This window comes from Hevea brasiliensis, chromosome 16, assembly GCF_030052815.1.
Source record: "Hevea brasiliensis isolate MT/VB/25A 57/8 chromosome 16, ASM3005281v1, whole genome shotgun sequence".
Classification (NCBI taxonomy): Eukaryota; Viridiplantae; Streptophyta; class Magnoliopsida; order Malpighiales; family Euphorbiaceae; genus Hevea; species Hevea brasiliensis.
The window spans coordinates 60894493-60909306 of NC_079508.1; the positions used below are offsets into that span (position 1 = coordinate 60894493).

The 14814-nt window shown below is 34.2% G+C and overlaps 3 protein-coding genes across 6 annotated transcripts; 1 reads left to right on the forward strand and 2 right to left on the reverse strand.

Moving 5' to 3' along the window:
* Window positions 1–680: 680 nt before the first annotated feature.
* On the forward strand, window positions 681–5866 carry LOC110637152 (sucrose synthase 7). The gene is made up of 15 exons (XM_021787113.2): window positions 681–1050; window positions 1589–1743; window positions 1831–2023; window positions 2117–2235; window positions 2449–2665; window positions 2750–2845; window positions 2942–3115; window positions 3235–3351; window positions 3448–3614; window positions 3859–4083; window positions 4178–4744; window positions 4834–4972; window positions 5097–5173; window positions 5444–5473; window positions 5552–5866. The coding sequence occupies exons 1-15, from the start codon at window positions 817–819 to the stop codon at window positions 5565–5567; spliced, it is 2526 nt and encodes an 841-aa protein (XP_021642805.2). The 5' UTR covers window positions 681–816; the 3' UTR covers window positions 5568–5866.
* A 653-nt stretch (window positions 5867–6519) lies between these two features.
* Window positions 6520–10050, reverse strand: LOC110637194 (aspartate carbamoyltransferase 1, chloroplastic). Of its 3 annotated transcripts, none has more exons than XM_021787188.2 (6): window positions 9779–10050; window positions 8890–9410; window positions 8662–8801; window positions 7482–7655; window positions 6865–7101; window positions 6520–6791 (listed from the first exon to the last, which is right to left on the reverse strand). In XM_021787188.2, exons 2-6 carry the CDS (start codon window positions 9377–9379, stop codon window positions 6684–6686), a joined length of 1149 nt encoding a protein of 382 aa, XP_021642880.1. In that variant the 5' UTR covers window positions 9380–9410; window positions 9779–10050; the 3' UTR covers window positions 6520–6683. The 3 variants fall into 3 exon arrangements, with proteins under 3 accessions (XP_021642880.1, XP_021642882.1, XP_021642883.1); XM_021787190.2 differs by having other exon boundaries at window positions 8890–9422; XM_021787191.2 differs by having other exon boundaries at window positions 9700–10050.
* Window positions 10051–13046: 2996 nt separating this feature from the next.
* On the reverse strand, window positions 13047–14561 carry LOC110637155 (uncharacterized). 2 transcript variants are annotated; one of them, XM_021787116.2, is made up of 2 exons: window positions 14434–14561; window positions 13047–13453 (listed from the first exon to the last, which is right to left on the reverse strand). In XM_021787116.2, exon 2 carries the CDS (start codon window positions 13440–13442, stop codon window positions 13236–13238), a length of 207 nt encoding a protein of 68 aa, XP_021642808.1. In that variant the 5' UTR covers window positions 13443–13453; window positions 14434–14561; the 3' UTR covers window positions 13047–13235. The 2 variants fall into 2 exon arrangements, with proteins under 2 accessions (XP_021642808.1, XP_021642809.1); XM_021787117.2 differs by having other exon boundaries at window positions 13047–13486; window positions 14434–14531.
* Between the last annotated feature and the right edge of the window lie 253 nt (window positions 14562–14814).

The window sequence follows — 14814 nt, forward strand, 5'->3', positions numbered from 1 at the left end:
AAATATCTTTAAATTATTTATATATTTAAAATAATAATAAAAGATATTTTATAAATTTTTATATTTATTTTACCATATCATATTATCTTATCTAACAATAAAATATTATTAAACTATCATACATCCTACTATCTTTCTAAAATACATTAATAATGAAAGTCATCTCATATAATACAATACTATTCATTATTTTTTTATTTTTCTTATTTAGATTGGTATATATAAACCAAAGAGATTTACTTATTAAATAGATAAGTTTCACGTATTTATATATTTGAATCCATGATAAATATGATCTAGATAAGAAATTTTCCTGCTATACATTAAGAATTCATGCTGCAATCAATCTAAACTGGGGTTAGTTTCCATTAGCAATTAGGTAGATACAACAATGAGACAAAGAAAGGGTTGCCGTGAAGATGGCAGCTTAGCGTTCTTGACTTGTTTCTTACGATCACGAAAAGAAAAGAATAGTATTTTGCTTTAGTTCCCTTTTTAACCAGGAATCTGTCCTTGTATTTAGATGATTTCTTTTCTTTTCTTTTCTTTTCTCACGTCCCCAAGGAATGTTCTTTCTCCTCCTCTTGCACTCTCCGTCATGGGCCCATTTCCTCGAAAAAGAGATCTCAAATCCAATCACTTGATTACAGCAAAAGCTAACCTCCATTTGCCAATGCATCCAACGCGAATATAACGTAGCCTAAACCATTTGCTCTATAAATGCTGCAACATCTTCCAGGATCGAAACCATATTCGTAATCCAAGGAAGACCTACAACTCTTTCAATAATTCTTTATAATAATTAGTTGTTTGAAAATGGCTTCTGGACCGACCTTGAAGCGTTCAGACTCTATGGCTGATAATATGCCGGAGGCCTTGAAGCAAAGCCGGTATCATATGAAGAAGTGTTTCGCCAAGTACGTTCAGAAGGGGAGAAGGATAATGAAGCTTCAGCATCTGCTGGATGAAATGGAGAATGTGATAGATGACAAGATGGAAAGAACCAAGGTCTTGGAAGGTTTACTAGGGGACATATGGTACTCCACTCAGGTTTGTGCCTTCCTTTCACTTTATGTTGCTTTATTAAAAATAATGAATGTCTCTGAAAAAAAAAAGAATTAACTATATATATATATATAACATTGCAAGAAAATATCATATACAATTTTTAGGATACAGATACTCAAAAATATTAAAAATAAGGAGATACTAGCTTTGTCTAATCAAAAGATTGACGTTACATACTAAAAAAAACCCATAACTTAAAAAAAAATCTAGAAAAAAATGTTAGCCAAAATGATTTGTCTATCTTTAGTTTGGCTTTTATCTTTTCATTATACATATATGGACAAAAATTGAAATGAAATTGGCTCTCTCACATCATAAAAAATTGAAAAAGAAGAAAAATTATCAACAAATTAAGTGTTATTAATTACTGTTTCTAATCTTGATTCAGATTCTAATAATAGCTTAGTTGAAATGAAACTTATCCCTATATATTAGTTGCTTTTCACGTTTTGACCTGGAGCTATTGAAATATATAGCCTCGAATTGAATGAACGTTTTTATGTTATATAAAAATTTGCAGGAAGCAGTCGTTAATCCTCCTTACGTAGCTTTTGCTATAAGACCAAGTCCTGGTTTCTGGGAATATGTCGAGGTTAACTCTTCTGATCTCACTGTTGAGGGAATCAGCGCTACAGAATACTTGAAATTCAAAGAAATGATATTTGAGGAGACCTGGTGCACATTCATCTCTACTGTTTCACAAACTCATTTGCAGATTTCTAGTTAAAAACAAATTCAACTTTGAAATCTTTGAAACTGCAGGGCAAAAGATGTGAATGCATTGGAAGTGGATTTTGGAGCATTTGATTTCTCTGTGCCTCGCTTGACCTTGTCTTCTTCCATTGGCAATGGACTCAACTTCGTTTCCAAGTTCGTCACTTCAAAGTTAAGTGGGCGCTTGGAGAATGCTCAGCCTCTGGTGGATTACTTACTGTTACTCAATCGTCAAGGAGAGGTATCATCAAAATCCATTTCATATCCGGATGAAAAAATTTACAAAAACGTTATCAGTAAGTATGTATCTATCTAATTTCTTGCTTTGTTACAGAAACTTATGATCAATGACAACCTTAATACTGTTTCAAAGCTTCAGATGGCACTGATAGTTGCTGAAGTTTACCTCTCAGGACTTGCCAAGGACACCCCATATCAAAATTTTGAGCTAAGGTGAATCAGCTTCTTGCTCATAAAATCCACTTATCAGGATTGCTGAAGTTTTCCCGAGATTTACCTGAAAAGCATGTTTGCTTGGAATCAATTTGCATTTTCTGCTTTTTGTGATTTTATTTATAGTTGCAAGTCGCAAAAAGCAGAAAGGAAAGGAAAGAAGTTCACCAAACAATGATTTCAACTATTTTTTTTTTTTTTTTCCTTTTGTAGCTTCAAGGAGTGGGGCTTTGAGAAGGGATGGGGTGACACAGCAGAGAGAGTGAAGGAGACAATGAGATCACTCTCAGAAGTACTCCAAGCTCCAGATCCAGTGAACATGGAGAAGTTCTTTAGTCGGGTGCCGACGATATTCAATATTGTAATTTTCTCTCCTCACGGCTACTTTGGGCAATCAAATGTCCTTGGCTTGCCAGATACTGGTGGTCAGGTATATGAATTTCACTCAATTCCCTGATGCACCACAACAACTGTTTAATCCACTTACAAGCAACTTCGCTGCTACACTAAACAGGTAGTCTACATCCTGGACCAAGTGAAAGCTTTGGAAGAGGAGTTGCTTCTCAGGATTAAGCAACAAGGGCTGAAGGCGAAACCTAATATTATAGTGGTAAGTCCATGATGCAACAAAAAGAAAGAGCATAACAATTAGATTAGGCATTTAATTTTTGGAGAGCTTAAGTGTATCATCTTCTTCTGTAAACAGGTCACGCGATTAATTCCTGAGGCTCGTGGAACTAACTGCAACCAGGAATTGGAAGCAATTAATGGCACAAAGCATTCCAACATCCTCCGAGTGCCATTTAGCGTTGAAGATAGGGTCCTCCGCCAGTGGGTTTCTCGTTTCGATGTCTATCCATATATTGAGAAGTTTACTCAGGCGAGTTCTACTTGTTAAATGAGTGATTTTTATATTGTTTCATCAATTTCCTTTTAGGGGGTTTTTCTAAGGGAACTCTGTCACTTATTCAATTTTCTTCTTCTTTTTCACACTTTCAGGATGTTACGGTCAAAGTACTAGACCTCATGGAAGGAAAACCAGATCTCATTATTGGAAACTATACAGATGGGAATTTAGCAGCAACTCTCATGTCTAATAAACTTGGGATAACTCAGGTGTCCTTGCTTATAGCTTTATTTGCAACTTTATAGCTTGCTTATACTAGAACTTAATAAATATATATATACTAATTCAAAGTGGTCTGAAATTAGGCAACTATTGCACATGCTTTGGAGAAGACAAAGTATGAAGATTCAGACATCAAATGGAAGGAATTAGACCCCAAGTATCACTTCTCATGCCAATTCATAGCTGATACAATTGCAATGAATGCAGCAGATTTTATCATAGCCAGCACATACCAGGAGATTGCAGGAAGGTTTGAAACTAACCATCTCCTTCATTTATCAATCGACAACCACAAAATATTCTTGTTTATTGTCAAAGAAGTTTTTGTGACTCAGAATTTTACTTTCCCAATTCACTCTTGTGTTGATTGACTTTTAATGTTAGTTCACTGCACAATTTACTTTAGATTGAAGTACATGAATGCATTAACACTACTGAACATGTGTTAAAAGCCTTTGCATGTCCTGCTGAAAACAAAAGCTATCTATTTGCAGCAAAGAAAGACCAGGACAGTATGAGAGCCATGATTCATTCACACTTCCAGGGCTGTGTAGAATTGTTTCTGGCATTAATCTCTTTGATCCAAAATTCAACATAGCTGCACCTGGAGCTGATCAATCTGTCTACTTCCCAAACACAGAGAAACAGAAGAGATTCACACAGTTTCATCCTGCCATTGAAGAACTATTGTATAGTAAAGAGGAGAATGAAGAACACATGTATGTGTTTGTCATAATTCATAAATCATTTACTTATAGTTGAAAGCCATTTGAAATGATCTAACATCCTTTTTTTAATGTACTTACAAAATAGTGGATATCTAGCAGACAGAAGGAAACCTATTATCTTCTCAATGGCAAGGCTTGATATAGTGAAAAACCTCACTGGATTAACTGAGTGGTATGGAAAGAACAAGAGGTTGAGAAATTTGGTTAATCTTGTCATAGTTGGGGCCTTCTTTGATCCTTCTAAATCCAAAGACAGAGAAGAGATGGCTGAAATTAGGAAGATGCATGCTTTGATAGAGAAGTACCAACTCAAGAGTCAGTTTAGATGGATAGCAGCACAGACAGACAGGCAGCGAAATGGAGAACTCTATCGTTGCATTGCAGATACAAAGGGAGCTTTTGTGCAGCCAGCTCTCTATGAAGCATTTGGACTCACAGTCATTGAGGCAATGAACTGTGGATTACCCACCTTCGCAACTAATCAAGGAGGTCCAGCTGAAATAATTGTTGATGGGCTATCAGGATTTCTTATTGATCCCAACGATGGAGATGAAGCAAGCAACAAAATCGCTGACTTCTTTGAGAAGTGTAAGGTAGATGCGGGATACTGGAGTAAGTTCTCAGAAGATGGGTTGAAACGCATAAATGAATGGTAAGTGCACTCGTATTTGTATCATCAATATGCTCATCTGCACTGTACCTTTGTTTACATGCTGAATCATTATTGCCTTTATTTTGCAGCTACACCTGGAAGATATATGCAAATAGGGTATTGAATATGGGTTGCATGTATACTTTCTGGAGGCAGCTGAACAAGGAACAGAAACAAGCAAAACAAAGATACATCCAAATGTTATATAATCTGCAATTCAGGAGGCTGGTATGCTATTATACTTGCCATGGACTTTGGTACTTAGTGCCTGTGGTCCTAAAACAAAAAAAACCATATTGATAACAATGAAGCTCCTGATTTAACTTGTTTCAAATGTCTGTGACACTTTCAGATGAAGAATGTGCCTATCCCAACTGAAGAAGCTCAGCAGCAACTAGAGTCGAAACCTGTAAGCAAAGCACCATCAAGGCAAGTAACTTAACTCGCCACTACAGGCACAATCGCTTTCCAGATGATGATTTAGATTCTAAATTATTTTAAGTTTCTGCATAGTGTGCAGAAACTGTTATCATAAGAACAGTTTCTGCGCACTATAACAATTAGTATTCATGCCATCTTGCCTCTCCAGAACTGAATACCGTAGAAACAGGATCGCATAAGCTATTTCAACTGCTTTCTGTCTTCTTAACAGCTCAGTTTTACGTAACCTGATAAACATTTTATCTTTCACCTGCGCAGCACAAGACGCAGTCAGTCCCGATTGCAAAGGTAAGAGTAGAATCTCAAAAAGCTTATCCTTTGGATTCTCCAATGAAGCAAATGAAAGCATTTTTAACCTATGTTCAGGTTGTTCGGAGCTTAGGAGTGCAAGTAGGCAGCATAGCTCAGAAGCATTCCTGAGCCACCTGACCTTAGCGTCCCCTATTATGTTTTTTCCAGTGTTTGATCTCTTGCATTCACAGAAGCAACAAATTGTGTAATTTCTGAAAATTAAGGAACTGGTATTGTGTTATAGATCAATAATTTTCAATTGTGTAATGAATTATTCTGTTACACCCCAAGCCAAGATCATGTCTGAATCGGGCTTGGGGTGCAATATTTGTAATTGATTATTCATGACTGCAAGTTCGCTACAGGTTCATTCGTGTGCAATTATTTGATGATTACTGGGAAAAACTGATAGCCTAATTTCTATCAAAAGATCCTCAATGTATACGTGTCTATATATCATTTTTGCCACCTATCATGCATTGAATCCAGTAAATCACACCAGCACAAAACATTTGGAAATTAACTTATACCAAGGATTTGTCCTCTTTCGATTTACACCTTTACTAGCCAAATTGAAGGGTGATCATAGAATTAGTGTTTTACAATGTAGTGACATGTATATTAAAATTTAATTAATCTCACATCAGATGTCTTCATTGGCTCCTGAAAAGTTGAAAGTTTCAATATTATCATAATATCACCATTGAAACACACGCCTCCCTTAAATCCTTCCACACAGTTTTGGTTTCCATGAAGATGATACTTTCTTAAATGATTAATTTTATCTAATAACGAAAGCACTGGTGCCAGCTCCATAATTACTGTTCGCATGCTTTATTTTGGAAAACTTTTCAATTACTAAACAATATTTAGAAAAAAAGGGAACAGATAGTATTGTTCTATATTATATATATTTTTTAATTAGTGCCTCATTAGATTATTTGATCCTACCACATCAAAATTAACAAATTGCCATTAATCAGTTAATAACAAATCAACTACGTAACATAAAGAACATTTGAATTAATAACCAATCAACTACGTAACATAAAGAAAACATTTGAATTGAAATATATGATTGTTCATTCATGACTGTTATCTCAAAGTCGAACCATTCTCGCAGTTTTGCTATAACTCATGTTCACTCGTAAACAACCAGGTTGTAAAGATCAAACATCAAAATGCAAAACTTCAAATAGCCCATTCGTCACCATCCAACAAGTAGAAGTTTCAAAAGCGTCATTCGAATATAGAGACCATTCTTTGCTTGTCTAAAATATGCAGCCCTTGGATCCGCATCGACATCCACAGTTATCTACAAAGCATAATAAGAAGCAATAAGTTTGCCAACCTTCATAATTACTTAAAAAAGTGCTTATAACATTTACCTCATCAAGCCTCGGGAGAGGATGCATGACCACAGCATGTTTTTGCATTACATTTAACACTTCACGATCCACAATGTATTTGCCTCGAGCTTCTTCATAAAGGTCAATTCTCTCTCCAAACCTTTCTCGCTGAATGCGAGTTTGATATACAACATCACACTTTGAAGCCACTTCCATTAAATCAGCACTTTCTTCCCATTTAACACCCTTTGATGTCAAATAGTCTTTTATATCATCCTGAGTACAAATCATTAAATAAGGAACTATAACCTAAATTTCCAGATATTTTTCTATGCCATGTTTGGATGCAATGGCTTGAACTAAAACATTTGGATTTAGTTTTAGTTTAAATTATTTGAATGACAATTGACTTAGTTTGATGGTTAGACTTGAAAATGAATCCCATACTCGTGAATGTCACCAAAAACTCATTTGAAGTGAATTTCAAAGATAAGATATTTCAAATACATATAAGGTTTTCTTCACATTTATGAATCTTAAATAAATTTAATGAGACAAATTAATTAAAGAAAATCTATGCATTATAACATTCAGAATAGAAGAATCTAGTAAAAAGAAGCTTATCTGTCCTTTTCAGAAGAAATTAGTTCTATTACCTTCATTTTTACCACATCAGGGGAGACAAAATAGATAGTGACATCTTGGTATTTGGCAAGCAAATATGCAAGAGAGCGAACTGTCCTCCCATTGGCAAGATCCCCCACAAGTGCAACTCTAATGCTATCCAATTTACCTATCTCTCGATCAATGGTATACACATCTAAAAGAGCCTGCAATTTTTTTTTGCAGAAAAAAAGCTTCAATCTTTGAGAACTTATGATATCCAATATCATCAAGTACAAGCAGCAAAAGCTATATAGCAACTTCAAGAGCACATGTTAGTTTTAGCGGACAAGGTATATTGCCATAGCAACCACATATTATCTAAAATAGTTTGTAGCAAGGTCTCAACTCTCAACCACTAGCAATACCTCATAATGCCTTACACTTGACATCTTTTCTCAATATATTTCACATCAATGGCTAAATTCTGATGACCAGTTTATGATTGAACATAAAGTCATAACAAATTTACAAAGTATATGGTGATGGTAACAAAAAAAAAAAAAGATTTTTTTTTTGATGGGGGGGGAGGGGTGTTGGGGGGAAGAGGAGGGCCTTGCATACTATAATAATTAAGTGATGATGATGGCAGTTTACAGGTTCTAGGTACAAACTGCAAACTACAATATGCAACTAATTATAGTGATACAAGCAGAGAGTAGAAATGGCCACAGGCAAGCTCCAGTGGCCTAGGTGGACTTGAACTGGACTGGGGAGGCTCATTCTAGTTCGATCTGGGTTGAGGCAATCCAACAGTTGAAACATTTTTTCAAATTTTTCCTTTCTTTTTTTTTTTTTTTTTAATTCACGGTAGACCAAACCACCAGTTCAGGTTCAATGGGGGGGGAGGAATTGTAACCCCCCTACTTCCGGTTTCGGATCAGTTTGAGTCCATGGAAATGTTGACCAGTTCTGAGCCCAAACAGGCCGGAAGAGGCTAGTCAGAAAAGAGGGGAATAAAAAAAAATGTATGTCATGCCGCTGCTTCACCCAAAAAGTTGTAGTTTGGAAACAATTCATGAACAAAAAAGGAATCATAGTTGCAAAGTATAAAATCAGATTATTAACCTCAGCAACTTATCCATTAAATTTCAACTGCCTTTTAGACTTTTACTCACTTTGTCAGAAAATTCTGTAATTCAATGAGCAAACACTTGCTCATTTTTAACACACCTGAGTTGGATGTTGTCCAGGACCATCCCCTGCATTAATAATAGGAATACTAGCAGTAACTGCAGCTCTTCTTGCGGCCCCACTTTCAAAATGACGCATAACAATAATGTCTGAATACCCTTCAACAGTTCTAATAGTATCTGAAAATCAAGCTCCAAACACAAGTAACTAACCAGACTGCAAGTAAAGCAGTTGCGTGCAAAAAAAAAAGAAAAATAAGACAATCACCTTCAAGTGTCTCTCCTTTGGCAGCCGATGAAAATTCCCTTGCATTTTCAGTAGTCAAAACCTCACCACCTAACCGTTTCATGGCAGACTCAAAAGAAAGCCTAGTGCGAGTAGATGGCTCATAAAAAAGGGTAGCCATGAGATAACCCTTAAGGATTTGACTACCAGGAGAATTCTTCTCAATTTTTTCCATTTCTCGTGCAACTTCAAATATGGCACTGAGAATTTCTCTATCAAACTGCTGTGCCTCAATCACATCATCAAGTTGAAATTTCTTTCCAATTGAAAATGAAGGGGTACTCTCAATTTCCAATGTACTACACCGGATTCCATTCCTTATTAGCTTTACTCCAGCAGAGGCAGAGATTGGTTTCGTACAAAAGTTTTGTTTCTCAAATAGACTTGAATAATTGCATACCAACCCAGTATAGCAGTTTATGATTGAACGCTCATTCAATAAACAGGGAGATAACCAAGTAGAGGTGGCCATTAACTATAGATTAAAAACTGCCCAAAGTAACCTGTAAAGCAAACTGAAAATTACAAGCTACAGAGTGCCATGTTTATGCAGATTCATAGTACATACATTCATAATCTTAAAAACTTTGAGAAAAAACTAAACTACTTGAAATTGACTTGATTGATTAATATGTGAACAGAGCACATTCAAGTATTAAGGAAATAAATATTTAAGCTAGGATGAGACGGCGCTAAGTAACAAAACGTTAATAAGAAAATCTAATGAAGAAAGCATGATTGTAGCAGATAATCAAACAAAAAACAGAATCATAATCTAAGCCTTCAACTTACTTCACTTTGCAAGCATCTATTAAAAAAAAGGAAAAGAATAGACAAGGACTAAATCTCGAGTTTTGATTGGAAAGCTCACCGACGACGCTGAACAGCGCCGGCGATGTAGACAAGGCAGTTGGGCAGAGGGCCTTGCCTCCTTCAGTTCAATTACAACAGCCAAAGCGATTGCAGAGTAAACGACGACGATGTGTGAGAGAGAACGACAATGGTGATCGGAAGTGACGAAAAAACCGACGGCGACAGTGAGAGAAAACGCCAATGGGAATTGGAAGGCTGAAATCGATGATTAGAGAGTGTTTTTATTGATCGAAAAGTTATAATGAACTTTAACTCGCACAATGATATGATGGACGTTGGATCAAAGAGAATTTATATCTCTCTTAAACGACGTAGTTTTAGTTTCAAATCATATCTTTCTCATAGTGGTTCAGGTGATTTGATTTAACGCAATGATTATTGTATATTTTTAAAATACACTTTTATCAATACATTTTTATGATACAAACTTTTGTTGATACATTGATCAATGAGATATTTTTCTAAGAGTTTCAATTTTTTTTTAGAGATCCTAGTAGTTTTTTTTTTTATTTGTATTCAACTCGAGTAAATATAATTATAAAAATTAATTTTGTAATGAAAGTAATTAAAATAATTAAAAATAAAATCAAATTGAAACGAATGCAATTCCCAATCGGACTGATTCAAAAGTCATTCGATCCGATAACCCTCATAAAAAATAATATTCTTTGTGTCTAAATAAAGCTTGAAGGAGGTGGATAACATCAAACATGGGAGGAGGATATAATGGGAGGTCGTGAATTGGGAGAGGACATGCTACCTTTAACTCTTTGCTTTATGGCCAAAGACAAGTGACCGATTGCTTCTACAACTCATGTGAAAAGAAAGTATTTCACATATAAATTTATACTATTTCAATAAATCAAAGGCCTTTGTTTTGACAAAATTATTAGGTACACTGGTGTATGTGCATTTTCATTCCCATCTTCCTACTTTCAGGATATAAAGTACATTATTTTTTAATGTAGGCCCTGTAAGCTATAATGAGCTTGATTTTGATGATAACAAAACTAATAAAATATATATTAACTCTTTGTGTATAAGTATTTGAAGTGATTTTATAGATTATGATACGCAAAGACATTAATGGAAGGTCTATTCTATTAACACGACTAAAATAAAAGGAGATTACTATCTTATATAACACAAGACGAATCAAAATCCATGAAAAATTATGATAGAAATTAAGTTCTTAGGTCCATTGTACAAGATTGGAGAGATTATGACATTTAAGACCTAAAATCAATTTTATTTTTAGATTCAATAGTTTAAAAAGTATTTTTACATCATTTCTAAGGTTTTTGAATGGTCAAAATAATTTTTGCAACCTTCCTTCAAAAACTCAAAATTTCAAATTTTAAGTTAGACAATAGCGAAATTAGTTAACCTATCGTGAAAATTAGTTAACTAATTTTGTTGTCTAAAATTTTATGTCTTACGAAATTAGTTAACCAGTGAAAATTTTAATTAACTATTTTCACACTCTGATTTGACACAACTCTGCTGCACGATTTTCAACGAAGTAACGACTAGTTTTTTAAAAATTAAAGAGCCGTTAGACACACTCTCTAGCAGATGTTTTTAGCAATGGAAAATACCTATAAAAAGCATTATTTACTACAAATTTACTTAATGAAAGTGTTCTTATTCATTAAGAATTTATTGTGCAATAAAAGCTTTCATTCAAATACTATTGAGTTAAAGTGGTAAATCTTCTCTCTCAATCTTTTAGCATTAAATTATGTATCTAAGAGTTATTGAGAGTGATTTCTTCTATACCAAAACCTATTTAAGGTTATGTAAGTGTGAGGACACACTTGTGAAAGGTTTTCAAGCGCCTTGTGAAGCTTGTGGTTTTTTGTGAGAAGCAAAGACATTGTAAAGGTTCTCAAGCACCTGAAAAACTTACTGAGATTGTAAAAGCTTTGAATATTGCCTGTTGAAAATATCAAATAGTGGAGTGACTCTCAAAGTGAGACTTTGGAAAAAGTGGATGTATGCTAAGAGAGCCAAACCACTATAAACATTGTGTTTAATTATTTTCTTCCCTTAACTCTTTAATTTTCAACACTTTGATTCTCTGAGTATATATTGAATGTGTTGAAAATTTGTTTTATTGAGTTAATACTGAGCTTGAATAATTAAACCTGTAAACTCTGATTTTTATGTGAGAAAATACACTTGATATTAAATAATTATTTTGTGTATGAGCCGCTATTTGTGTATAATTTATTTGATCACTTAAATTACATCTTAATAACAAAGTTATACACATACATAGAAGTATAAAACCACAATTTTTCATTGAGTCACAATTGCCCTTAGTTTTTGTTTGAAAAAGAACGGTGGACATGGAAGGACTTATTTTTTTTGGGTATTATGGTCCCAGGCGGTGCAAATGACATTAGAATGCCAGGTTAATCCTCATCACATTCCATGCAAATCTTCACAATGGGATCCAATACTGTTTGAAAGGTCTCAAAAATTTTCACGGCTTTAACCAACCTAAAAGTGCAAATTTTGTACGTACATTCAACATCTTCTGCTTAAACTACAAAACAACAACACAATAACTCAGCAAGTTTAAACAGTTGTAAACTCCCTATTAATAAATTTCATACTAAGAAAGGCCAAATACATCTTAAGGCCCTTCTAATGAATGTAATGCCTATTAAAGAAAAGTTAATAACGTAAAATTTGAGATGATTTGGACATTTAGGTCATTGACTAACAGAAGCATCAATATGAAATGCTGCGAATACGCATTGAAGTGATAGGAGATAAAAATTTAAAAAAAGAAAAGTGAGGGAGAGAAAAAAAATAACATAGAGAGAAGTAGCAAGAAAGAATTCAGCAGCTATAGATCTTTCCAAGTATGTAGCTTAAACCGAGCGGAACTAAGGAAATGGATTTTATCACAAACCCCAACTAGTTTAAGAATAAGGTTTAATTAATTGAGTTGAATTACTATTACTAATGAACCTACAAAATATCAATACCTTTGCAGAAGGGTGAAAGGCCATTACAAAGACATTCCTGAAATAAAATCAGAAACAGAGAGAATCCAAAAATAAATCATAAAAAAAAAATTCTTTTTTAAATACTTCAAAAAAAAAAAAAAAGATTTAAACTCACAAAATAAGAATTCTGGAACTGCCACATAATTATTACAAGTAGGATACAAATGCATGGAACACAGAGTTGGCCTTCAGGTTTTGCATTTTGCTATCTCTCAAATCAAGTAAATTGAATAAACCAACTTGTAATAGTTTTAATTGGGCAGTTAAATCACCATAAACTATACTCATCAAAATTGAATCGTTCTATAAGTACCCATAGACAACAAAGTTTATTGCAATTCAGAGCACTCACTAGGACAGTGTCACAGTGTCAAGCTAAAATACATGAGAAACGTCGAGGACCAATACCAAACTTCTCTTCGCTATCACAATGAATTATTTGGTAGTGTCTTCAGCATCTTCCTGTCCATAGCGACGCTTAAACTTGGCAACCTGTCCTAAACTTTCAGCCATCTGCCGTCTGGCCCTGAAGTGGTAGACTTTACCAACATGATGAATTTTTGTCATCATAATGTGCATCAACCTGCCACTCTGGGTCACATAAGATATCCACTGCATCTGAGGGTGAATTCCTTTCTTCATTTTGCTAGAATCTGCAATTCCAGCAACAGCACATTTTGATAGAGCTAAACATAAGAGGCATTTCATTTATTAAAAACAACATCTTTAAGAACATTCATTGGGTGTCTATGCAACAATCATATAATATTGTAAAACTTAAACATAACAGCAACGAAAATTGCTTTTGTAACTAGAATCATGTAGTGGTCATTAAAATCAATTGTAAAATTCTAAATTTTATAAACTACACGGAAATAGAATTCAAAAGAAACATAAGTGAACATATTAACATAATAAGCACTCTAGAAAAATAAAAGCACATAATTCAACATTATCATGTCATCTAAACCACGCATAGAGCTTTTCATATTTGAAGGATTTAGGCATTTAAACCCGTATCTCCCACCTGCAATTACTTGTAGGTTTACCAATCGAGCTAACCCCCTTGGTAACCAAACAACACCATTGCATATATAAACCATAAAAAAGAAATACAATACTATATATTTAGAACAACAACACACATTGTGAAAGAGTAACAAAAGAAACAATGAATCAAAATCACAGTTTACAAATCCTAGAAAAGTTAAGAATATGTATTAAGCAGAAACAAAGAACTAATCCGAAAAGGCCAACAGACTTAGTGGAATGCAATAAGGAATTCAGACCCAGATTAAAAAACCATTTACACCGTTAAAACCGCAAACCAGCAACATTGATAGTTTTAAAAAAGGGGAGATTAAAAAAAAATCTATATAGCAAACAAGGACCTGAACAAGAAACCAAAAATAATGAATCGAAAAGAGAGGAAAAAGAAATAAAATAAGAGAGGATAAACAGACATCTTGCATCTAATAAAAATCAGACAATACCTCGATAATAGTCTAAATCAGTTCAAACAATAAATTTTGAACAACAATAGAAATTTACATTCTCAAAAGGAAAACTCAAAAAAGCCAACACTCAAAAACATCATCAGAAAAAGGAATTAAAAAATTGCAGAAGACCAAACCTGCTAGAGACTGGAGATCGAGAGAAAGGGAAATGGACAAAAGGGGCGACTGTTGCCGGCTAGTGAGAGCGAGAGGGAGGGGAGGGGAGGGGAGGGGGGAGTGTAGAATGTACTTAACCCTACGTGTAAACGACGTAGTTTTAGTAACAAAAAAAACTGTTTTGATTTAGTGGAGTCCAAAATTTGAAATAAGAAACTTAATTTTAAATTCTAATCATTTGACAGTTTGATTATGTAATTGTTTCTTTGCCAAGGTAACGACGTGAATATCTTTGAGAAAAAAAAAACCCAATCATAGTAAAAATATAAATTTGTTTTACTCTTAATTTAATATAATCCAATCATAATTTAACTAATAATTAATTAATTTTTAAATATATA